Raw genomic sequence first — 27000 nt, 5'->3', positions numbered from 1 at the left:
ATATAGATTACAGGATCTTTAACGTGCATGTTTGATCTTATACATGCATGTACACATGACGGGGGTCCTCAGACCTTTTTCAGACCACACTGAAAATTGTCCATTCAAAACACGAACTGAAAAATAAATTTATCTGTTAAACTGCTGACGAAAGAGTTTGACCGATATCCTGGTATCAATGTTAATTTTTCATCAATTTTTGTTTGCTTGCTTTTTAAATGCATAAAGCACTCTGGTGAATGTACTTGTCCAGGGTTTTTATTAACATTCCAAGACCCTTGCAGACCCTGAAGAGCTAAACATACTTTTCCAAGCTTTTTTTCAGCCCTGGAAGTTATTCTAATTTTTCCAAGACTTTTCCAGACTTCATGACTGCAGAACACTGAAGTTCCAGAGCAAACAACACAGAACAAAGGAGAAAAAGACAAACAACACAGAACAAAGGAGAAAAAGACAAACAACACAGAACAAAGGAGAAAAAGACAAACAACACAGAACAAAGGAGAAAAAGACAAACAACACAGAACAAAGGAGAAAAAGACAAACAACACAGAACAAAGGAGAAAGAGACAAACAACACAGAACAAAGGAGAAAAAGACAAACAACACAGAACAAAGGAGAAAAAGACAAACAACACAGAACAAAGGAGAAAATGACAAACAACACAGAACAAAGGAGAAAAAGACAAACAACACAGAACAAAGGAGAAAAAGACAAACAACACAGAACAAAGGAGAAAAAGACAAACAACACAGAACAAAGGAGAAAGAAGAACAATATTCTCACAGCAGTTGATGCAGAATGCACTTTATTTTTTACAGCTTTTCTACAGTGCACTTAAGGAACAATGGAACCAATACAAACAATTATCTTTTCTCTGTCATAAAATCAGCTCAATATCATCATCTTTTGTATCGTTCATTTAACATCATCAGAATATTCATTCCCAATCACACAACCTTTGTCATACAGTGCAAGTGTTTTGAGACCACCTAAAAAAACACCTTCAAGGTAAGTTCAACATTGCTGTAATTCGTAACTGCACATACACACATATAACCAAAAGCTTTTATCAGAACAAGACGAGAAGCTCAACCAATACAAGAAAAGTATGATTTTTACACCATGCAGCACTGTCTCTCATACATATCACTGACACTGTAACAAACTGATAACGCTAAAGGAAACAAACAACAAACAATATCTGTTTATTTACTCATCAAACTACATTAATTTGCATAATTTCGATTTTGCATGTGCGCACATACAAGAGGAAATGCAGACATGTTCTAATGACTGTGCATTACTATTATCTTCTATTCCACCCCACTGAAATAAAAGGGAGAGGATGACAGGGGGGAGGGGGGCAGGTGGGGGGGTGGGGGGGTGGGGACAGCAAGAGGGGGAAACTGAGAGAACAGACAGGAGAATCAAACATCATCAAAGTCATACATGGAATACATGGGACTTGAACTGACAGAAGAAAAAAATCAATCATAAAATCAATGTACAGGATCAAAAAGACAAACGAAAACAAAAACAAAAGCAAAAACTGCTGGTGCCAGCTATTATCACAATCTTTACCGAAATCCCTCTCTCTATGAAAGTCCTTAAAACGAAAAGAAAAGAAAGAAAACCCGAAACAAAGAAATAGAACCACAATGTTTCAAAACCAGGCAATAACAAACCCCCTTTGTCTGAGGATACATATGAAAGAATCCATTCTGACAAAGAAAACACACTGTAAAGGAAGGAAGTTCCTTGAGAACAAATGTTCAATATTGCACCTTTCCATTCACTTGGAACAATTCTTACCTCATGAACAGAAACATGATCTTAGATAATACCAAGCAACACATACACACAGAATATGTATAAACAAAAAGCAATTTCAACAACTTCAAATTACACAGTGTCATCCTCAATTGATACTTCAAACACAAATTATATGATCACATTTTAATCACATCCAATAGTGAAAAACAAAATGAAAGGAGGAATGAAGGAAGTGAAAACACACACACACACACACATACACACAGATATACACACAAAAAATAAAAACAAGCACAATAACTGAAAAAAACATCCACAAAAAAGCACACATGCAAAACCCCAATAGTGAGATAATGTATGTAAACACATCAAAGTCGAACAAAATGTCCTTTTTTCCACATCCACTGGTACTTTGAAATGTGTGGAATGTTTTGATAATTCAGCTGATATTGAATATCAGGATGTTCTCCACATCTAAACAGCTTCAACAGTGGACACAGCTTAGGTCCCAGGGGTGTGAAATTGCGTCTGAACCCATGAAGGTTGACATTTTGCTCAGACTGCAATGAACATCACATTGTACTTTTAGTGGGGCAGCTTTTAACTGAAAATCTGAGGTTCAAGACTTCACTCTGTGGGTTTTACACATGTGCACACACACACACACACATACATTACCAGTCAGCCACATTCACGTTTCTCCAGTTTACGTAAAAAAAACAACAAGGAACAAACACAGAAATATGACTAGCACCCCTGACAAGGGTAGCATGGAGAGGTCACACAACTACAATTACGGCAAACTGCTACCTTGAACACAGGTCACTCGCTATAAGGAGATATTAACATTTCGCACCTGTCTGTTCAAAATTTCAAGTGGTCAAAATTTGTAAGAAATTGCTATCCACACACTACATGACTTACTGACACTGATACCTAGACATTTTAGATGTTGAAATGTAAAGGCTATGCACAATCACCATGAAAATTTAAAAAAAATTTTTTTTTTTCACAGACTACACCTGTTAATTCAAAACACACGGAAATCAATCTGAAACAATTCATTGTCTGCCTTTACAGGTGTACTATTCCTGATGGGACTTTTGATCATTGTCATGATCACTTAGGAAGCAATCAGGCATCAGGAGACTGTACCCACCAGTGCACTGCACACTGAATGAAGTCAGTTCAGCAGACTGCAAGATAATGGTATCCACACAGAGGTGCATACACACAACTCCTGAAACCAAACACTTCTGTAGTTCTTATCAACTTGAAAAAGCAGCCGATGTTAAAAAACAACAACCAGAAAACACACACATATAAATATATAAACATTTTATTCACAACACTGATGTAAAGCGCCTATTACACGTACAGGCCGTCCGGACAGGTTTCTGGGCCGTAGGCAAACCTAAGGCCGATCGTAACGTGTAATTAAGAAAACCGTAGGAAAACGTCCGGCGAACATCCGATCCGCCTCTCGTCCAAACTCACAGGCGCTGCCTGTAAATTGGACATCCGGCCATCCGGTTTCTTTTGTTGTGTGCCGAGGCAGGACAACAGAACTAATTTCAAAATTATAGAAAATCACATCGTAGGTAAAAAATAATGCCAGATTTGGAATCAGCGCGTCAAAATTAGGCAAATGACTCGCGTGGGACTCGTTTTGTTTTGTATTTTAAAAGTTACCCTTTTTTCTTTTCTTTTCATTTCCTGTCTCTTTTTTGACATGCATTTCATCATTGACGATTCTGTCTGTACCCTACTGTCGTTGACCCACACACACTGTGTAGTTCATGAATGCAAGCAGTGCATTTTTCTTGTGTGATTGAGTCTATCGAAAATTATGGCGTCGTGGACCAAGGACTGCATTCTGCGTTTCATCGGCATGTATCGTTCTTTGGGGGTCTGTGGAAAATTAAGTCCAAAGAATACAGCAACAAACAATTAAAGGAAAAGGCTTACGAAAAACTTGTGCAATTTTGTCACGAATTTGATCCAAATGCAAACAAGGACACTGTGACAAAAAAAATAAACAATCTCAGGAGTTCGTTCAGGAAGGAATTGAAAAAGGAAGAGCAGTCATATTTGTCTGGAGCAGGAACAGATGATGCACACACATGTACTGTGAGGTTTCACCCAGAGTGTGTTGATTGAGAGGTACAGCCGCCTTCAGGCCGATCGTTGCGTGTAATAATACATCGGGTTTCCTCGGCCTTGGGTTTGCGCCTACGGCCCAGAAACCTGTCCGGTCGACCTGTACGTGTAATAGGCGCTTTAGAAAGAAAACCGAGGCAAATGTTACTCCACATATATACACAAAATACGCTTTCTTCTGTTCTTGTGTGTGTGTGTGTGTGTGTGTGTGTGAGAGTGTGTGTAGTGCGTGTGAGAATGCTGCAGGTGCAGGCATTAAGTACCCAATCAGTTAATAAACTGAAAAGACATAACAATAAGAATAAAGAGCAAAGTGAAAGACAGGATTGTCTCTATCCATGCAAAGCACGCTTTGTTGCTTTTTGTTTTCCCACACACCACTGTCAAGAAAAAACAAACATGACACTTACAGACCTGATGTAAGCAGCCTTTGGGTAACAAACTTTCTGTGGCTAAACAGTATTGCTGTACACTCCGATGTACTACCAGTCATTACCTGCCAACCCCCACCAGCTGAAAAAAGACCAATGGCCTGTACCTCTTCATCACTTTCATTTCCTCAAGTCCACCTGTTGTGCCCAGCACACAGCCACGAAGGGTCACACCACAGAAAGGGATAATGGTGGGCTTAGGAGGTGGTGTCCTATGTACATTGAATCAGAACAGGCACCACTGAACACCACCAAAGTGACTCAGCAGCAGTGAAGGGTCTCCTCTGGTGTGTGGCCTCCTGGCGACCTAAAATCGATGGTTTCCTGCAGTCTGCCGACGATGGAACTGTGACAGACAAACCCGGGTGTGGTTGTGTATGGGGGAATCTAAATGAGTGGTGTGGGAGTAATGCCACTGAAATGGTGCAGATGATGGGGCAGCAAAAAAAAAAAAAAAAAAAAAAAAAAAAAAGGAATAATGCATGACAGCCTGGAGTCAGTGTGTGGGACTGACATCTTCAACATCTGCAGGTTCAGCTCCCAGCAGTGGATGTCGGGTGATATTTTCTGATTCCTCCAAAGTCAGTGTATGTGCAGACTGGCTGCAGCATGAACTTCCAGAGAGTCAAACTGTGCACATTAGAAATCCCACAGTTTGTGGAGTTGGTTGGGTGGTGGAAAACACAATAATGGAGTGTGGCTATCTGAATGGCAGCATAAAAGACAAAACAACAACAACAAATGTATATACACAGAAAATAAATTGCACTCTAAAAATAAATACATGGGGATAGCTGGGGGGCCATGAATGCAGAACAATGAGAAACAATGGAATGGTTCAAATAAAAAATAATGGCAGCAACATTCTATGTCAATACTAACAAATCTTTCTTGTGAAAGGATTCAAGGTGAACAATGATTAATAGTACCAAAACAGCAAAGACAATTCATGAGTAATAAAAACCATTGGGGACTTATTCATTAATATACATCTTCTAACTGCTTTCATAAACAACTACTTCTATATAGACAAGCAATTAAGTACCACTTCTCCTACAATGAATGATATGCACTTGTTGTCTTTGTAGAGTTAGCAATGATTCTGCAAGAGGAGTCATTTACACTGTGATATCTCCATGCAATTCTTTTGAGGTTCTCCTAAATAATGGTCAGCACCAGTTCCTGCAGACATTTTCTGAAGACATTAAGTCACCATTACAAAGTAATCACATGATCTCATCAAGTTTGCCCAGAAGCTGTTGTTCTGATGAAAAACAACAACAAAAAACACCTGTACACAGATCAGTTTTGAAACTGTATTCTTCAACTTGTCGTAATTCCTATCTTCACGATTAACATAAACTTCTCCTATCCCAATGCATACTGAATAAAGAATTTAAAATTACAGTTTGTTCTGGGTCACTTTCCCTGAAAAAAAAAACCACACAGATATTATCACCACCACTAGAATGGTTTACAAAACACAAAATATTGTGTACAACTGGCTAATCAATATATATCATCACAGTCATCATCAGCAGCTATAAAAAAACAACAACAAAAAAACAAAGGCTATTAACTCTTTCACCACCACATATCCCTAAATGCAGCATTTTTCAGAACCAACTGTTCTATCATCACTCTCTGTAAATGTTTGCAGCTTCATTTTGGAGCTATGCTCTTGTTACTTTAAGTAAAATGATGGAAGATTGCTGTAGTTTCAAAACAGTGCTTGTTTTTATTATGCTTCCATAGTAATTTACAGTTTGATTAATTGTTTGCAAAAAAGCAACATTCACACAAAGTCAAACTGAAGCATTATTGTGGTATCAGCACGAAAATGGTTAAGACAGATTCCTCAAGAACTGGACACTGAAAAAGGTCAACTGTGCATCTTTACAAACAGCAGTCATGATTGTTTTTCTTTTTTTTTCTTCTTCTAAAATCAAACATGACACTGACATGAAGAGAAACTGTACAGTCTCGTTCAGAACGGCAATGAAACATGAACACAAATCTTTCTCTCTCTGAAGTTCACAACTTAGATGAACCAACCAGCAAAAGAGCTCTGCAAACTGCACATTAAGGTGCTGAGGGGAGGGGAAGAATGATATGCAATCCAGCACTACGCTATACCTTCTCTCCAATCTCCCTTTGCCACAGCACACAGTTACTGATCCAAAGGCACAAATGTTATCACACACTTCGTTGAGTACCATAATGCTTATGATAACAAAGTTATTTCAGTGTCAAAACTCACACCACCACAATACAACAAAACCAACACACATTAAACTGAGAAAATTCATAAAATTGACAACAGAAGCAACATTGTATGGCTAGTTGCAATTCAGTTCATACAAATTTGAAACAAAAAGACCCACATACAAATGTGTAACATAGCATGCTTTTTTGGATTATATACCAAACTTTGTTCCACTGAAATCTTAGAGGATTGTGTGAGGAGGAATGGAAAGGGAAAACAGAGACAGAGAGAGAGAGAGAGAGAGAGACAGACAGACAGACAGAGAAAGAGAGAGAGACAGACAGAGACAGAAAATGAAGTAGTTATTTGGGACTTTTATAACTAGATGTACTGCAGCTAAAATTACTGTCAAATTGAGAAGTACTTTCATTTACAAACACAGCAAACACATACGCCTGAAAATTGCACACCACTAAAACACTAACTACATGAACAAAGAGACAACTAAATCTTTTTTTTTCCTGAGTGACCTGGGCAAGCAGACATGAACACTTCACGTATCTACTTCCACAGAAGATTTTGGCAGCCTCGACAGTTAATATCGCAATGCTGTAACAGGAGAGTAAATGTGTGTGTACCTGCAAGTGTGTAGGCTTTGAGAGAGGCACATACACCTATACACCTGTCTGCGTGTTAATCTGGTCACGTCCTCCAGTGATGTCACTCCCATTCCTATTCTCCCCTGTCAGAACGATAGTCTGATGTGAGGAACAACAACAAACATGTATTCTGATTCACACGTTACACTGTAACAGTCTGATGTGAGGAACAACAACAAACATGTATTCTGATTCACACGTTACACTGTAACAGTCTGATGTGAGGAACAACAACAAACATGTATTCTGATTCACACGTTACACTGTAACAGTCTGATGTGAGGAACAACAACAAATATGTATTCTGATTCACACGTTACAAGCCACACTGTAATAGTCTGATGTGAGGAAGAACAAACATGAATTCTGATCAACACATATCTCTGTCTGACCTCAGTGAGGTGACAGCTTTTCACTGACATCCTGACCTGTCAGCTCTGTCTTGTCTCAGTGAGGTGAAAGCCAACAGTCAAGGGGTTAACTGAAAACTGATCAGAAAGGATAATGCACAGAGAATGTCAGAAGGGAACCATTCAAACTTGAGGTGTGGGTGACTAAACATGGCATCACACAACAACATCCCTTTTCATTCCCAAAAGAAGATGGTGTAACAATAACTTCTGTTTCAAACCATAGATATCGCAGCAGTCTAAAATGAAACTAGATATCAGCAACCAACACACACACCATGTCCACAACTAACTCTTTCATCCTGTGTCTAATGTGTTCACAAAACTATGCACTGTGTCAACAACTATTTTTTTCACCCAACATCTGTAGTGTATTCACAAAACTATGCACTAAGTCGACAACTAATTCTTTCACCCAACATCACCAATGTGCTCACAAAACCACACACTCCTGGGAAATGAAAAGATGTGAGTACCCCAGAATGCTAACTGTTGTGAGAAGCTAACAGCACAATCAAGCATGTGCACTCAACACAAATAAGCATGTGCACTTTTAACAAGTCACTTGGCAGTTACTGCTTAAACTACTATCAAACACATTGCTCAAACAACTATCTAACACATTGCTTAAACTCCTGTCTAACACATTGCAAGGCTCTGTTCTCAAAGTGGTACAACCAGGTGGTCAGTGTTGATTTATGAGGCAATGTGAAGGACCAGCAACATAGCACCAACTGATATATTACCCAGCACATCAGACAAGAAATAAAGAGGAAAACATACGCACACTGTACACACACACACAAGGCAAGCCATACACACACCCTACAAAAACACTGATCAGGAAAGAGAGACAACAGCCAACACTGCAATGATGCCAAGCGAAGAATGAACATCAGGTATGTCTGAAGCGCCCGTCACACTGAATCTCATCAACTGGAGTGCGTTTCAGAAACAGCAGACAAATACATCTGACGACTCACCCTACAACTAAGCAGTCTGACAACATAAACCAACCAAATGAATATCCTGTCTAAAGCAGCAAAGAAATCCAAATGCTGGAATATTCCAGTCAAGATCACTTAGAGACATATCAATGTTTATAAAGCAAAACAAATCCTACCTGATCTGAAGAATAACGAAATGCAAGTGTTAGAATACTGCAGTCAAGAACACTTAGAGACACACTTCAATAGTTATACAGCAACAATCCAAATCCTCTGATACACATCAATAGTTACAAAGCAAAACAAATCCTATCTCAATAATAAAGAAATCCAAGAGCTAAAATATTCCAGGCAACAACACTTACAAATATGATATCAATATGCATAAAGTAAAGCAAGCTATATTAATGAAAAATCCAACCTTATCCCTTCAAACAACTAAAACATCAAACATCAATAAGACTGTCACTCAACACTTCAAGTGAAAAACAACACACCTCACAACAAAATTAAGCAATAACAAATAAACAAAACACTAAACAATATAATCAACAAATAAGTGAAACAATAATGCTGAATATATACACTCAACGATTAAACAAAAAAGGTAGCATGTAATCCATTCACCAACTCAGTTCACATTGCACGCATCAAAGATCCCCCAGTCTGAAAACCAGCCAACAGACTGCCCATCCTGGGTGCACCACACCTCCTCCTCAGCTACCTTCAAGCTTCCTCCATCTCCCTCCCCATGGAGCCAGTGAGCACGCCTTCAGTGAGGAAAACCTGAGAGCTGTGGTGCCCAGGAAGAGGCGTGTGGACAGACTTTCTACACTTCAAGCTCAGTAGTCACACAGCAGACTCATGGCTTCAGCCGCTTTGGCTCGCACTGTGGCGCTTGGGTCCTTCAGCAGCAGAATCAGTGCTGCACACACACACACACAAACACACACACAAGCACATACACAAGCACACACACAAACACACACACAAGCACACACACACACACACACACAAGCACACACACACACAAGCACACACACACACACACACATAAACACACACACACCAATGATGATGATGATAATAAACAGTATTAATAACATGCTCTACCTCCCAAGCACAGGGGCCCAGAACACTAACAACTGAATCAATACAACCCGTGAAAACAGAGTATGGCTGCCTACATGGCAGGGTAAAAATGGTCATACATGTAAAAGCCTACTCATGTACATATGAGTGAACATGAGAGTTGCAGCCCACGAACGAAGAAGAAGAAGAAGAAGAAGAAGAAGAATCAATATGGAAAAACAATGGTTACACAAAAAACCCAAACTAACAACATCAGGCATCATAATCAAGACTTACAAGCAAGACAAATGATGGAAACAGTTTCGCTACATTTCTATTCTATACGCACACACGCAGGAACAGATGCATACCGCAACATATGCACAAGCATATGTGCACATTATGTAGATTGCAGTTAGAAGAGCTTTCAAAATCATGTAAATGAACTCTGGCAGTAGTCTTCTACTTATCTGTCTGTGGCCAGGTCTATGTCACAGCTTGTGCTACTGTATAGTTTAGTGTAGTATAGCCAGTGTATGGCTCACATGTGTACACCATGTGACTGTAAAAACCTGTCTTTCGGTTTTGAATGTGTGTGGAAGTTTTACTGATGCAAACATCTACCAGGAGCAGCAAAATTCTGCAGTTATGAGACATCGATCTGAATATACTGTCAGAAACAGTTTTTTTAAAACAGATTTAACTCAACTAAAACATTAGATTTTAACACATGACTCAAGGCACAGAAAGGCTATGGTGTTTCACACTCGCACTGCCTTTTAAGAATATTCATTATCAGCAAGTGGACTCTATCGATTGCTTGAGATTATGTACCATTGAAAGGAGGTAATGTGGGCCTGCTAAACTTTATCCAGAGAATGATTTGGCTTAGTCCTCATCACTTTCTGCAGAATGTCCACAAACATCTAAGCCAACAAATCATCTTGACTTGACAGGAGGATGATTCCCAACTGTGTAAAATAAATAAATAAATAAATAAATATATATATATATATACAGAGATTGAGAGAGAGAGAGAGAGGACTCAAAGAATTTCATGTTAGACCTGTAAACATTTGAGGCGCACATGCACACACAAAAAGACAATGAGCAAATGATATACATATATATATATATATATATAGAGAGAGAGAGAGAGAGAGAGAGAGAGAGACAGAGACAGAGACAGAGACAGAGAGAGAGAGAGACAGAGACAGAGAGAACAGAAAGAAAGAAGGAGCAATAAAAAGACAAAGGGAGGATGGGTGAAAGGAAGAGAGAAAATGACAGAGAGATAAGAGTGTGGATGAAGAGAGAGAGAGAGAGAGAGAGAAGAGACTGGAGGGGCAGGACTCACCACTACACACATGCTCCTTGGTAATGTCCGTCTGTCTCTCCTTCGGCAAATTACCCAACAGGAAACCTACGCAGGGCAAAACGTGAACAATTCATTCAACTTTCATCTGCTTATACATCACACAGCAATGAAAATGTATGTCATATCATCTCTTGTCTTGAAAGAAACATCAAATTTAGTTAGGAACGCAAGTAATTCATCACCACTGTGTTACACAAATGTAATGATTTGCTGTTGGTCTTGTGCCATAATCACCATGGAAGAATACCTCATAAAAAGGGATATGACATGCTATTGTGCATTCTTGTTGCAATAGTTTCAGTTTCAAGGAGGTGTCAGAGTGTGCAGACAGATCCAAATATGCTGCACTAAATCTGACGGGGGGGGGGGGGGGGGGGGGGGGAGGGGGGGGGGGGGAACAAAAGCAGATGCCTGACCTTCACAAAACCCAACACACTGATCAGATATTGAGACCCTATCCTAGGTATTAAGAAAATAAAATAAAATAATAAATAAATTTTAAAAAAAAAGAAAAAAGAAAAAAATTGCTGCAATAATGAACAGGCTGAATACATACAATTTTCTAATCATATAGTCTTCACACACACACACACCATAAACAACAAATACACCTACACACTCTTTCACACAAGTACACTGTATACAACAGGCACTGACTCACCCACAAACATGGCCGCATTGCTTCGGATTTCTGACCAGGAACTTTTGAAGAACGCCACACAGCCCATCACGTAGAAGTTCACCTTGTCCTGGAAGTCTTGGATCTGGGGACAGTCAATCTTCAGTGAAACGACACACCAACAACACACCAACAACACAGCACAGTGCAACAACACACCACAGTGCAACAACACACCAACAACACAGCACAATGCAACAACACACCAACAACACACCACAATGCAACAACACACCCAACAACACACCACAATGCATCAACAGTGCAACAACACACCAACAACACACCACAATGCAACAACACACCAACAACACAGCACAGTGCAACAACACACCAACAACACACCACAATGCAACAACACACCCAACAACACACCACAGTGCAACAACACACCAACAACACACCACAGTGCAACAACACACCAACAACACACCACAGTGCAACAACACACCAACAACACACCACAATGCAACAACACACCCAACAACACAGCACAGTGCAACAGCACACCAACAACACACCACAATGCAACAACACACCACAGTCAACAACACACCAACAACACACTACAGTGCAACAACACACGACAATGCAACAACACACCAACAACACATCAAAGTGCAACAACACACCACAGTGCAACAACACACCACAGTGCAACAACACACCACAATGCAACAACACACCAACAACACATCAAAGTGCAACAACACATCATTTCTGGTAGTGCTGCAGACCAAAGTTTGAGTCCATTCCTTCATCAGGTCAGCTGTGGTTTGTTTTTAGCTTTCATGAAGCACAACCTCATGACCTCATGTTCACAATGGCAGTGAACTGAGCAAGGCATCTGTGAACTGGTCTTTTTAGATTTTTTTTATTGAACAGACCTTCTAACATTATTTTTGGTTCTGGTTAACTGGTTTTAAGAAGTGACAGGTATTCACATTTGAAATGGACCCCTTGCAGTCAGTTGGGTTATAAACAAGATTTGATTTGATGAAGACAATGGGAACAGAGGATAGGAACCTGTGTGTTGCAAATACTGTGTGGTCTGAAGTTTGCTGATGACACAGAAATCCCCGAGAATGTGGAACGCAGGCTGGTGTAATTGTAGTGTGCTGTTGTTTAATGATTTATATCTAAAGGTCTGATGTTCACATCATTCTCATTAACAGAAAAACAAAAAAAAAAAAGGTTACAGATTGTTGATTGTTGAGGACTTCAAGATGAGTGATGTGTGAAAGTAATGCCGCTGACAGGTATGGAAAATGGGTCAACAGTAGAAGAAAACAACTTGTCTTGGAAGTACCAAAGTTTATTCCAAGCAAAACGTAAACAAAAACAAAACAAAACGGATGCCACATGGGCAGCGGTTTCACTTTCACTTTTTCAAGGTGTCAATGCACTCGGTGAATCCATCTACACTACACCACATCTGCTAGGCAGATGTTTGACCTGCAGCAGGACCCAACATGCTTTGTCAGGCCTCGGAACATGCATATATATATTTGTGTACCTATAGAAGTGGATTTCTTCCAGACAACACTCTTGTTGCCATGGGTTCTTTTTCAGCAAACGAAGTGCATGCTGCACATGGGACCTTGATTTATCTTCTCAGCCAAATGGCAAAACACTCAGTTTGATTTTACAGTCAGACTTGGGAGAAAGGGTACGAGAGGAAGATCAAACCCAGACACTCACAAACACTGTACTGGCAGATAAACGTCTCAACCATTCTTCCACCTCACACCTGAACAGCAAACAAGGAGACAGAACAAAGAACAAAGGGCAGCAGTGAACACTCACAATCAGCTTGGACAGACATCAACAAAGAAGACAGACCAAAGAACAGAGGGCAGCAGTGAACACTCACAATCAGCTTGGACAGACAGCAACAAAGAAGACAGAACAAAGAACAAAGGGCAGCAGTGAACACTCACAATCAGCTTGGACAGACATCAACAAAGAAGACAGACCAAAGAACAGAGGGCAGCAGTGAACACTCACAATCAGCTTGGACAGGTCGTTCATGAACTCCCCGTAGAACAGGTTGGCCTCCTCCAACAGGTGTTTCTGGAACTTGTCGTTGATGGCCTGGGACCTCATCAGTGGGCCCAGCAACCGCAGGGCGTACTTACAGCTCTGAGGCACAGGTACACCAGGTATTTAACATGCAGACACACCTGTTGCTCTTTACAAACATGTAACAGTTATCTGACAGGTACACACTGCCAGGCATACCTGTAGTGCTGTTATAAACACCTAACAGCTATGTGACAACTACACATATGAAGGGCATACCTATAGCTGTGCTGAAGATGTGCATCACTATTTAATATGGAGACATAGCCACACTATAATACAAACATGTAACAGCAGTTTGACAGGTGCACAGCAGAAACAATTATACAATGATCTTCAATCAGTCTGTCAATTAACCAGTCACTTTCTTGTGTACGTAATTTTTCGATCTGGCTTGGCATGAAGAAGAATATTTTAAAACAAATGTAGGAGAGAATAATTCACATTAAAAAAGCAGTGAATAAATACATTTCTACAATACAGTATTGCCATTCAAGAGCGTAGTTAAGTTTTTACTTTATTTTGATCAGCTGGCCATAAAATCTTTTAATCTATATTCCTCTTCAAACATTTGTTGCATTCAAACACATGATTTTACCACATAATTATAACATTGCTGGGAAGCACTCGTTAAAGCTAATGAACAGATACAAACAAAAAATGTGTGGAGGAGGAGTTTTGTTCAGTGTCACAACACACACACACACACACACACACACACTGGTGACTGCAGACAGGAGCTGTGTGACAAAACAAAGAAGGGAAAGACCCAGATGTCATGTTTCTGCCCACCTTTTGTTCAGTGTCACATCACACACACACACACACACACACAAACGCACACACACACACACACTGGTGACTGCAGAGACAGGAACTGTGTGACAAAACAAAGAAGGAAAAGACCCAGACACTGTGTCTCTGCCCACCTTCCTGACTTCATGGTCGACGTCGTTGAGGTGCAGCAGGAGGCTGATGATGTTGCTGTGGATCTGCTCCAGGAAGGGGGTGAGGGACGGACCGTCACCAAACCGCGACAGGTTGCCGAACAGTATGAAGGCCTGGGCACGCACTGCCGGCTTTTCCTGGAGGCCAGAAAATATATTCAGTTTCAGTTTCTCAAGGAGGCGTCACTGTGTTTGGACAAATCCATATACCCTACACCACATATGCCAGGCAGATGCCTGACAGCAGCGTAACCCAACACGCTTGTCAGGCCTTGAGTGCATGCTTATATATTTGTGCACCTATCAGAGTGGATTTCTTTTTACATAATTTTGCCAGGACAACACTCTCACTGCCATGGGTTCTTTTTCAGTGCACAAAGTGCACACAGGACCTCCGTTTATTGTCTCATTCGAAAGACTAGACCCTCAGTTTGATTTTACAGTCAAACTTGGGAGAAAGGGCGAGAGCGGGATTCGAACCCACACCCTCATGGACTCTGTACTGGCGGCAGCTGAGCGTCTTAACCATTCTGCCACCTTCCTCCCCCAAAGAAAATACACTGTGCTATAATAATATTAATAATAATAATAATAATGATGATGATAAAGGTTATTAAAACCACCTCATGCACAGGTGTCTGTGAAACTCAGCTCAAGCCTGCATACACCTGTGTGCTTCCAGTGTTGCAATGCAAAGCCACCTGTGCTCCCATCATTAACAACACAGACTGTGTCATCTTCAGACTATAACCGACTACTAAGAAGACGACGACGACTAATAATGGTATCAAAACAGCGTTTAATCTTAGGTACAGACAAATCAAAGCGCCTTCATACCAGTCATCTACACACATGCAAGACTTTGATTCAGAGAGATGAAGACACAACTTAAAACATGTGTCAACAGACAGCTGTAGACACTGTAGACCAGAAAGAGTGAGGGGAGGGGAGAGCCACTAAGAAGTAGTGGTATTGCCAAACTTGAAAGAGCTGAGTGCAGTAAATTCACAAAATGAAAGAAGGAACTCATTCGAAGTGTAAGGTCTTGAGACGGAGAAAGAGCGGTGGCCAACTGTGGAATGTTTGACTCTGGGAAATCGGAAACAGAGTAGATCAGCTCAGCAATCTGTTAACCCCTTTTCCTACAACTTTACTATGCAAAAACAAACAATCTGTGTGAACCTGAAATGAAGAGGAAAGGACACAACACTGAAGGGACACATAAAACCAGGATCACAACACTGTGCTGTGGACTTGTTGCCTGGACACACTCATGAACCACAGAACACACACACACACACACACACACTCTGGGACATACATGCGAACCTTTTCAAAGCAGGGTCTGATCTTGAGGGCCACGTTGATGAGGATGGCACGGATGTGACTCTCGTCGATCTCGGACAGGATGCGGGACAAGCCGCTCATGGCCTCTATGGTGATGTAGTCCTCGGGGTCCTCCTTGTCGTCCATGCCCGCCATCATGGCCGACAGGATGGTCGTCGAGTACTTCTGCACCTGTAGTACAACACATGTACCCATGTAAATCCTCCTTGTCTTCCATCATGGCCGACAGGATGGTTGTAGAGTACTTCTGCACCTGTACCACAAGACCTGTACCCATGTAAATCCTTGTTGTTCATGCCTGCCGTCATGACCAACAGGATGGTGGTTGTTAAGTACTTCTGCACCTGTACAACAAGACAGGTACCCAAGTAAATCCTCCTTGTCCTTCATGATAGTTGAGTACTTCTGCACCTGTACCACAAGACATGTACCCATGTAAATCCTCCTTGTCGTCCATGCCTGCCATCATCACCAACAGGATGGTTGTAGAGTACTTTTGCACCTATACCACAAGGAATGCGCCCACGTAAGTCATGTCAGTGCCAGCACGGTCACAGAATGCTCAGATCTGTATGAGAAACCAAAGGAGGTTATCACAGATTGCACTGCATAAGCTTGTGCTGTGTTAAATATTTGTTTATGAATATGTTTATTGAATGACGAAACTTTGCGTTCTACCATAAATGAAATGTCTTTTTTTATGTTGTCTTTTTAAAAGCAAACATGCCAACAATTTCTATTTCAGAGATAATAAAGCATTCTTGTATTTTGAAGAAACATACAAGTTAGCGCAATGTACAAGCTCTTTCACAGATGACAGTTCTTAAAAAGGACAAGCAGAAATAACATTTCTATCAAGGCAGATGGTGATGTTTTGAACAGAACAAAAATGCTGTCTGTGTGAAAGACATAGTGGACAGCAGCTGTTAACTCTCCCCCCCACACCCCTTCTTTTTCTGTCAGCACTTGATGACAATACTGTCAACAGCAGCCAATGTCTCTGTTCTTTAACTAAGGAAGTTTACAAAACTCAGTGACTAATTAGTCCTCGTGTGTGTGTGTGTGTGTGTGTGTGTGTGTGTGTGTGTGCACTTATGCATGTGAGCTTCACAACAATGTAGCATTTAGCATTTTATGTCTTTTATCCATTCATACCGTATGACTGTGATTATTGCATGTGTATGACTGTGAGACTGATTATTGCACGTGTATGGCTGTGATCATTGCATGCGTATGACCATGAGACTGTGATTATTGCATGCGTATGGCCGTGAGACCACTGCGATTATTGCATGTGTATGACCATGAGACTGTGATCACTGCATGTGTATGACCGTGAGATTGTGATTACTGCATGTGTATGACTGTGATTATTGCATGCGTATGACTGTGAGACCATGATCATTGCATGCGTATGACTGTGAGACTGTGATTATTGCATGTACATGACCATGAGAGTGTAGTTGTTGCATGTGTATGACTATGAGACTGTGATTATTGCATGTGTATCACTATGAGACTGATTATTACATGTGTATGACTGCGACTGAGGCTTACATCACCTTACCATTTAAGCATACTGTGTGTAATATGTAATTACATTGACTGATTGTGATTCTAGTGCTGTGTGTGTAGCACATATGTGGGCTTCTCTTGTTGAGACAGTGCAGCACTGTGTACTCTGCAGGACAAACACTACTCTGCAGGACAAACACTACTGCAGCACTGTGTACTCTGCAGGACAAACACTACTGCAGCGCTGTGTACTCTGCAGGACAAACACTACTGCAGCACTGTGTACTCTGCAGGACAAACACTACTCTGCAGGACAAACACTACTGCAGCACTGTGTACTCTGCAGGACAAACACTACTCTGCAGGACAAACACTACTGCAGCACTGTGTACTCTGCAGGACAAACACTACACTGCAGCACTGTGTACTCTGCAGGACAAACACTACTGCAGCACTGTGCACTCTGCAGGTCAAACACTACTCTGCAGGACAAACACTACTGCAGCACTGTGTACTCTGCAGGACAAACACTACTCTGCAGGACAAACACTACACTGCAGGACAAACACTACTGCAGCACTGTGCACTCTGCAGGTCAAACACTACTCTGCAGGACAAACACTACTGCAGCACTGTGCACTCTGCAGGTCAAACACTACTCTGCAGGACAAACACTACACTGCAGCACTGTGTACTCTGCAGGACAAACACTACACTGCAGCACTGTGTACTCTGCAGGACAAACACTACACTGCAGCACTGTGTACTCTGCAGGACAAACACTACTGCAGCACTGTGTACTCTGCAGGACAAACACTACTGCAGCACTGTGTACTCTGCAGGACAAACACTACTGCAGCACTGTGTACTGTGCAGGACAAACACTACTGCAGCACTGTGTACTCTGCAGGTCAAACACTACCTGCAGGACAAACACTACACTGCAGCACTGTGTACTCTGCAGGTCAAACACTACTGCAGCACTGTGATGTGTGATTATTGTGCTGTGTGTGTAGCACATTATGTGGGCTTCTCTTGTTCAGATACTGCAGCACTGTGTACTGTGCAGGACAAACACCACTGCAGCACCCTGCACGACAAACACTGCCAATGGCCGACGTGACCCCCAGGGTGTGGAGGTGACAGACCTGTTCCTTGCCGACGCTGGAGATGTTGCCCAGGCCCCGGATGCAGAGCATGCGCACGATGTGGGAGGTGTCCACCAGGCGACCCAGAAGGCTGTTCATGATTAGCTCCACAAGGCTGTCGTCACCCGCACACTGCTGGTTGATCAGCTGGTCACACACACACACACAGATAGTCAAATCAACACACACACACACAAATAGCTATATTAACACACACACAGATATCAACACACACAGAGATAGTTATACACACTCACACACACACAGATACCAACACACACACACACATATATCAACACACACACACACACACGCACAGATAGTCATATCAACACACACACACACAAACAGCTATATTAACACACACACACAGATATCAACACACACACAGATAGTTATACTCACACACACACACACACAGATACCAACACACGTACACACACACAGATATCAACACACACACACACACACAAATAGCTATATTAACACATACACACAGATATCAACCACACAGAGATAGTTATACTCAAACACACACACACAAACACACACACAGATACCAACACACACACACACACACGCAGATATCAACACACACACACACAAGACACACACACACATATATATATATATATATATATATATATATATGGAGAGAGAGAGAAAGATATCCAGACATACATACATACACACAGACACACACACACATGACATTTTTATGCCATGTTTGTTTTCATGAACTTGACCATGGTAGACACTCCAGCAGCATTCATGCTGCAAATCATGTAATAGAAAAGTCTATGCCTTTGAACACCGGTGCAATAAAATATATCATTTCATTACCATTATTATCACTTATTATTAGTATCATTATTACTATCAACATGTGTCTCACCCCTAGCAGTCCCCCCCTCACAAAATAACCACGGGTGCTTTCTTTCTTTTTTTTTTTTTTTTTTTTTTTGCTGCCCGATCATCTGCACCGTTTCAGCGGCATTACTCCCACGCCGCTCATTTAGATTCCCCCATACACGGCCACACCCGGGTTCATCCTTCGCAGTTCCAGCGTTGGCAGTCCACAGGGAACCACCTTTCTTAAAGTTGTTTTTTTTGTTGTTGTTTTTTACAGTGTAAATCCCAGCACCACTATCACTGATAATAAACCACTGGATAAAAAAAAAAAAGAAAGAAAAAAAAGAGTCTCACCTCGGCAAAAAACGCCGCAACAGTGACCCGCTGGTTTTCATAGAGGCTGCCCAGCGTGGAGGTGAGAGAGGTGACGATCTTGCTGGTATGTTGACTGTCCTCTGGTGTGGACACCAGACACCTGTCCACACAGCACAGCACACCGTCACCACCACTCACTGTCAGGGCAACGCTATCAACACTGCACGCAAGTCTTCTTCCTTGCTGCACTGTTTCATGCGGGGAAGATAAAGCACAACCCTGAAAGAGTTAATGGACGTTTTCTTTCTTGCTGCACTGTTTCATGCAGGGAAGATAAAGCACAACCCTGAAAGAGTTAATGGACGCTTTCTTTCTTGCTGCATTGTTTCATTTGGGGAAGATAAAACACAACCCTGAAAGAGTTAATGGACGCTTTCTTGCTGCATTGTTTCATGCGGGGAAGATAAAACACAACCCTGAAAGAGTTAATGGACGTTTTCTTTTTTGCGGCACTGTTTCATGCAGGGAAGATAAAACACAACCCTGAAAGAGTTAATGGACGTTTTCTTTCTTGCTGCACTGTTTCATGCAGGGAAGATAAAACACAACCCTGAAAGAGTTAATGGACGCTTTCTTTCTTGCGGCACTGTTTCATTCGGGAAAGATAAAACACAACCCTGAAAGAGTTAATGGACGTTTTCTTTCTTGCTGCATTGTTTCATGCGGGGAAGATAAAACACAACCCTGAAAGAGTTAATGGACGCTTTCTTTCTTGCTGCATTGTTTCATTCGGGGAAGACAAGCAAAAACTTTAAAGAGTTGAAGGAAGGTTTCTTTCACATTTTTCTTCAGCAATGGAAACGGTCAACTTTTATGACTATAATTTCCAAAATTTCAATTCAATTCAATTTAAAATACTTGTCTGCTTCAACCAAAAAAAAAAAAAAATCTCTTTCAGCTCATTTAAAATTTACCTCCATATTAGCACTTTGCACATGTAAAAGAACTCACAGCAACAAAAGGGATGTCCCTGGCAAAATTTTGATGAAAATTCCACTCCAGTACACATGCTGATGCATGCAGTGGCCGAAGACTGAATGTCACAGGTAACATATGGTGAACACCTAGAGGAGCTTTCAGTTGCTTCTACCCAGGTAGGCACTGTGTTGTGCAAATGACTGTGTTTGTAAAGCACTTAGAGTTTGGTCTCTGACCAAAAACAGGTGGAAAAAAAGTACCCATCCATATCAATATAATAAAATACAATACAGTATAATACAACAATGTATCATACATTGAAATATGATACAGTACCATCCAATACAATAAATGCAACCATACACAACACAATCTGACTCAACACGATAGAATACAACGAGACACAATACAATACGATACAACACTACAGAACACAATGCAACACAACACAATCCATTACAATGCAGCACAACATAACACAATACCACATGACACAATACAACACAATCCAACAGTACACAACCTGACACAATACAACACAATCCAACAGTACACAACATGACAATACAACACAATCCAACAGTACACAACATGACACAATACAACACAATCCAACAGTACACAACATGACACAATACAACACAATCCAACAGTACACAACATGACACAATCCAACAGTACACAATCCAACACTACACAACATGACACAATCCAACAGTACACAACATGACACAATACAACACAATCCAACAGTACACAACATGCCACAATACAACACAATCCAACAGTACACAACATGACACAATACAACACTACACAACACAATGGAGCACAACACGACACAATCCAACACAACCCACCACACCACACACCCCACAGCACAGACCTGGCCAGGATGGTGATGGCCTCAGTGAACTGGACGTCGTCAGTCATCATCTCCCACATGCCTTCTTTGTCCAGGGCGTCCTGCAGGTCTGCACTCTTCACACGCTCCAGGAACCCCTTCATCGCCTCTATCGCCACCCTGGAGCACACACACCGCTCTGTCTGTCTGTCTTCAGTACACACACACCACACTGTCTGTCTTCACAGTACACACACACCACACTCTTCACATGCTCCAGGAACCCCTTCATCACCTCTATCGCCACCCTGGTGCACACACACCGCTCTGTCTGTCTGTCTTCAGTGCACACACACCACACTGTCTGTCTGTCTTCAGTACACACACACCACACTCTGTCTTCACAGTACACACACACCACACTCTTCACACGCTCCAGGAACCCTTTCATCACCTCTATTGCCACCCTGTGGCACACACACCACACTGTCTGTCTGTCTTCAGTACACACACACCACACTCTGTCTTCAGAGTACACACACACCACACTCTTCACGAACCCTTTCATCACCTCTATTGCCACCCTGTGGCACACACACCACACTGTCTGTCTTCAGTACACACACACCTGCAGGTCTGCACTCTTCACACGCTCCAGGAACCCCTTCATTGCCTCTATCACCACCCTGGTGCACACAAACCGCTCTGTCTTCAGTACACACACACCACACTGTCTGACTTCAGTACACACACACCTGCAGGTCTGCACTCTTCACATGCTCCAGGAACCCCTTCATCACCTCTATCGCCACCCTGGTGCACACAAAGCGCTCTGTCTTCAGTACACACACACCACACTCTTGAAACACTTGAGGAACCCCTTAATCGCCTCAATCACCACCTAGGAAGTGAGAGAATCTGAGCGCACTGGTTCAAATCACGGCTCAGCCACCAATATTTTCTCCCCCTCCACTAGACCTTGAACAGTGGCCTCGACGCTAGTCATTTGGATGAGACGATAAACCGAGGTCCTGTTTGCAGCATGCATTTAGCACACGTAAAAGAACCCATGGCAACAAAAGGGTTGTTCCTGTCAAAATTCTGTAGAAAAATCCACTTCGATAGGAAAAACAAATAAAACTGCACGCAGGAAAAAATACCTCCCCCCCCAAAAAAAAGGGTGGCGCTGTAGTGTAGCGATGCGCTCTCCCTGTGGAAAGCAGCCCAAATTTCACACAGAGAAATCTGTTGTGATGAAAAGAGAAATACAAATACATATCACATGTCTCATATCACTCAAAGTGAAAAGATATTAAATAAAAAAAACCCAACCAACCAAACAAAACAGCAACACTAGCACTCACTCTATGGGAGTGATCTTGTTCTCCTTCACCACAGTTTTCTTCTTGTCCTTTGGCTTGAGGTCTTCTTTCTCTGCCTGAAGAGAACACCCAACACAGTCAGCATCTCCAGGACCCCAGCACAGGTCAATGCGTCTCTTGTATCAAACTCACAGCACAAAGAATTCACGTCTCAGAACCCATACAACGCATTTCAACTAAAGTTTCAACCTCGTGAATGAAGACTCACACACACACAATCCCTCCCCCCCACCCCCCTAAAAATTAGACTGAAAAAAATCACAACCCTAACTATCAGTTCCTGACAGTAAAAAAACAAAACTACAACAACCCAGTAGCGGGCTTAGTAGGTGGTGTCCTAAATATGTTAAAATGGAACAGGCACCACTGAACACCACTGAAGTGACTCAGCAGCAGTGCAGGGTCTCCTCTGGTGTGTGGCCTCCTGGCGACCTAACATCGACGGTTCCTTGTGGACTGCTGACGCTGGAATTGCGACGGACAAACCCGGGTGTGGCCGTGTATCAGGGAATCTAAATGAGCGGCGTGGGAGTAATGCCACTGAAACGGTGCAGATGATGGGGCAGCAAAAAAAAAACCCCAATAAAACAAACTACAACAACCCAATACTTGACATTCGAATATAAAACTTGACTCACTGCTGGCAGAATCTGCTTGGCAGGAAATGAAAAGAAATGATAACAAGAAAGGCAAGGCCTTCAAGACTCACTTGTGATACACTTTAAAAAAAATCCAAGTTTTTATGTATTGAGTATAATGCATTTACTGTTATATTTATATTTTTTGTATTCTCTAAACTTGGCACTTTGATCTGATATTCGACCCAACAAAGGATCTGTCATTATTATCATTTTTTGTTCAAACAGGAACTTCTTTTGCTAAGCATGGAAGTTTTATTTATTGCAAACGTTTTGGTGTAGATTGCAGAACAAGGGAAATTACTCTGCTGGGGAACTTAGTTTGCTTTAAACTGATCTTTCTCATCTTAAACATTACATTTTGAAATTATACTCAATACATAAAAAGCTTGGATTTTTTTAAAAAAGTGCATCACAAGTGAGTCTTGAAGGCCTTGCCTCTCTTGTTTCAAAATGTAATGTTTAAGATGAGAAAGATCAGTTTAAAGCAAATTAACTCCACTAGCATTACAGAGTAATTTCCCCTTTTTACTATCTGCACCAAAACGTTTGCAAAATAAATAAAAATTCCATGCTTAGCAAAAGAAGTTCCTGTTTGAACAAAAAATGATAATAATGACTGCTCTAGCTGTTGGGTCAGAATATCAGATCAAAGTGCCAAGTTTAGAGAATACAAAAAATATAAATATAACAGTAAATGCAGTTTGCATATAATTAGGCTTCATTCTTTATTTTTTTGTGCCAATCCCAGAAGCGCAATATTGTTTTAAACAAGATGACTGGAAAGAACTGGATTTTTCCTATTTTTATGCCAAATTTGGTGTCAACTGACAAAGTAGTTGCAGAGAAAATGTCAATGTTAAAGTTTACCACGGACACACAGACACACACACACACACACAGACAACCGAACACCGGGTTAAAACATAGACTCACTTTGTTTACACAAGTGAGTCAAAAAAAGGGATAAAAAAAAAAACAGGAAAAGAGACTGACCTGTGCTTTGGGGGGGTTGACGCCCACAGAGGAGCCCAAACGGACCAGACAGGCGGCAAACAACCGATGGTAAATCTTCTGTACCGGCTCCCCTGTCTCTTCCACCTTGAACATCTCCACCAGAGCAAATGTCACCTGCAACAAACCCAGTTCACACATGGAAATAACTCCTGTTCAAAACGTTATAAGAATAATAATAATAAGGATAATAATAACAATAGTAACATTAATGACAATAATAACAACAATAACCATAATGATAATAAAAATAACGATTATGGAATGACATTAACAACAATAATGATAATGATATTTATAACAACAAGTCATAAACACACACATTACACAAACCACATCAAACACACAAACAACACAAACACGTAGAAAACACTGCAACACAGTCACTAAATCTCTCTCTCTCTCTCTCACATACACACACACACACATGCATCACAGCCACAAATTTATGGAACTCACAGCGAGAGGCACGGTGGTGGCTGTGCGTACAAACTTGGTTTTGTCCCTTGGGTCAGTCTTCTCTTCATAAGGCAGCGACTTCTGCAGTAGCTCCAGAAAGTGTTCTAAGATGGCCGCTGTCAGCTGAGCATCCTGGGCCAGTATCTGCCAGATCTCCACCACCTCACTGTCAATAGTATCATACTTCAGAGTCAGATCTCCACCACCTCACTGTCAACAGTACCATACTTCTGTCAGATCTCCACCACCTCGCTGTCAACAGTACCATGATACTTCTTCTGTCAGATCTCCACCACCTCGCTGTCAACAGTACCATGATACTTCTTCTGTCAGATCTCCACCACCTCACTGTCAACAGTACCATGATACTTCTTCTGTCAGATCTCCACCACCTCACTGTCAACAGTACCATGATACTTCTGTCACATCTCCACCACCTCACTGTCAACAGTACCATGATACTTCTTCTGTCACATCTCCACCACCTCACTGTCAACAGTACCATGATACTTCTGTCACATCTTCTGTCACATCTCCACCACCTCACTGTCAACAGTACCATGATACTTCTGTCACATCTCCACCACCTCACTGTCAACAGTACCATGATACTTCTGTCACATCTCCACTACCTCACTGTCAACAGTACCATGATACTTCTGTCACATCTCCACTACCTCACTGTCAACAGTACCATGATACTTCTGTCACATCTCCACTACCTCACTGTCAACAGTACCATGATACTTCTGTCAGATCTCCACTACCTCACTGTCAACAGTACCATGATACTTCTGTCAGATCTCCACTACCTCACTGTCAACAGTACCATGATACAGAAACCGACCACCATCAACAACAAACCCCACTACCATCAACAAGTGGAGTGTTGGCCTGGAGGTAACGTGTCCGTCTAGGAAGTGAGAGAATCTAAGTGCACTGATTCGAATCACACAGTCACCAGTATTTTCTCCCCCTTCACTAGATTTTGAGTGGTGGCCTGGACGCCAGTCATTTGGACACTAAATGAGGTCCCATGTGCAGCATGCATTTAGCACAAGTAAAAGAACCCACAGCAACTAAAAGAGTTGTCCCTGGTAAAATTATGTAGAAAAATCCACTTCAACAGGAAAATAAATAAAACTGCAGGCAGAAAGAAAATACAAAAAAAAAAAAAAAAAGAAGGTGGTGCTGTCAGTGTAGTGATGCGCTCTTCCAGGGAAGAGCAGCCCAAATTTCACACAGAGAAATCTGTTGTGATGAAAAGAGTAATACAATACAATACAAAACCCACCACTAACACCACAAAGCACAGCATCACCAAGCACCTCCACCTCCCCCTCCCCGAACCCCCCCACCTACCTGCTGTAGGGCACGGGGTACTGTAGGAGGGCGGTGAGGAAGGGGGCCAGGTGGTGTGAGGCCAGCGTCCTCAGGGTGCGCAGAGTCCCCGTCTTGGTCATGCTGAACTGGATGCGGCTCAGCTTGTCGTGCAGGTTCTTCAGCAGCTCGCTCACCTGCACACACCGCATTGCACTCACCATTTTTCTTTTTCAGAGGCTTATACAAAAGTTTTGTTCTCATATATGTATGTAAAGAACACACACATATGTAGTGTTGTGAAATCTTCCTTTGTTTTGGAATTCTGACCTTAAAAGACATTTGCTCTTGAAATGCCGGAAGGAGCAAGGTGCAGAATAAAAACCTCTGCAAGTTTGATTTTCGTCCCTGCCCCACTGTTCCCTTTGACATGGGCAAACG

At 41.7% G+C, this 27000-nt stretch overlaps 1 protein-coding gene across 3 annotated transcripts in view; it reads right to left on the bottom strand.

The window, feature by feature from the left end:
* Positions 1-788: 788 nt before the first annotated feature.
* The window catches only part of LOC143285510 (maestro heat-like repeat-containing protein family member 1), an 82196-nt gene continuing 55984 nt past the window's right edge, over positions 789-27000 (bottom strand). For all 3 annotated transcript variants that reach the window (XM_076592845.1, XM_076592844.1, XM_076592846.1), the window contains 13 exons: positions 26602-26756; positions 25240-25405; positions 24763-24897; positions 23111-23184; positions 21789-21926; positions 19964-20084; positions 18758-18904; positions 16077-16265; positions 14730-14885; positions 13726-13860; positions 11701-11803; positions 11019-11084; positions 789-9515 (listed from right to left, as the gene is read on the bottom strand). In XM_076592845.1, the coding sequence (XP_076448960.1) occupies positions 9433-9515; positions 11019-11084; positions 11701-11803; positions 13726-13860; positions 14730-14885; positions 16077-16265; positions 18758-18904; positions 19964-20084; positions 21789-21926; positions 23111-23184; positions 24763-24897; positions 25240-25405; positions 26602-26756 (1668 nt within the window). In that variant the 3' untranslated portion in view covers positions 789-9432. The remainder of the gene's footprint in view (positions 9516-11018; positions 11085-11700; positions 11804-13725; positions 13861-14729; positions 14886-16076; positions 16266-18757; positions 18905-19963; positions 20085-21788; positions 21927-23110; positions 23185-24762; positions 24898-25239; positions 25406-26601; positions 26757-27000) is intronic.

This window comes from Babylonia areolata, chromosome 9 (assembly GCF_041734735.1).
Source record: "Babylonia areolata isolate BAREFJ2019XMU chromosome 9, ASM4173473v1, whole genome shotgun sequence".
Taxonomy (NCBI): Eukaryota; Metazoa; Mollusca; class Gastropoda; order Neogastropoda; family Buccinidae; genus Babylonia; species Babylonia areolata.
This window is presented reverse-complemented; position numbering and strand designations above follow the sequence as displayed.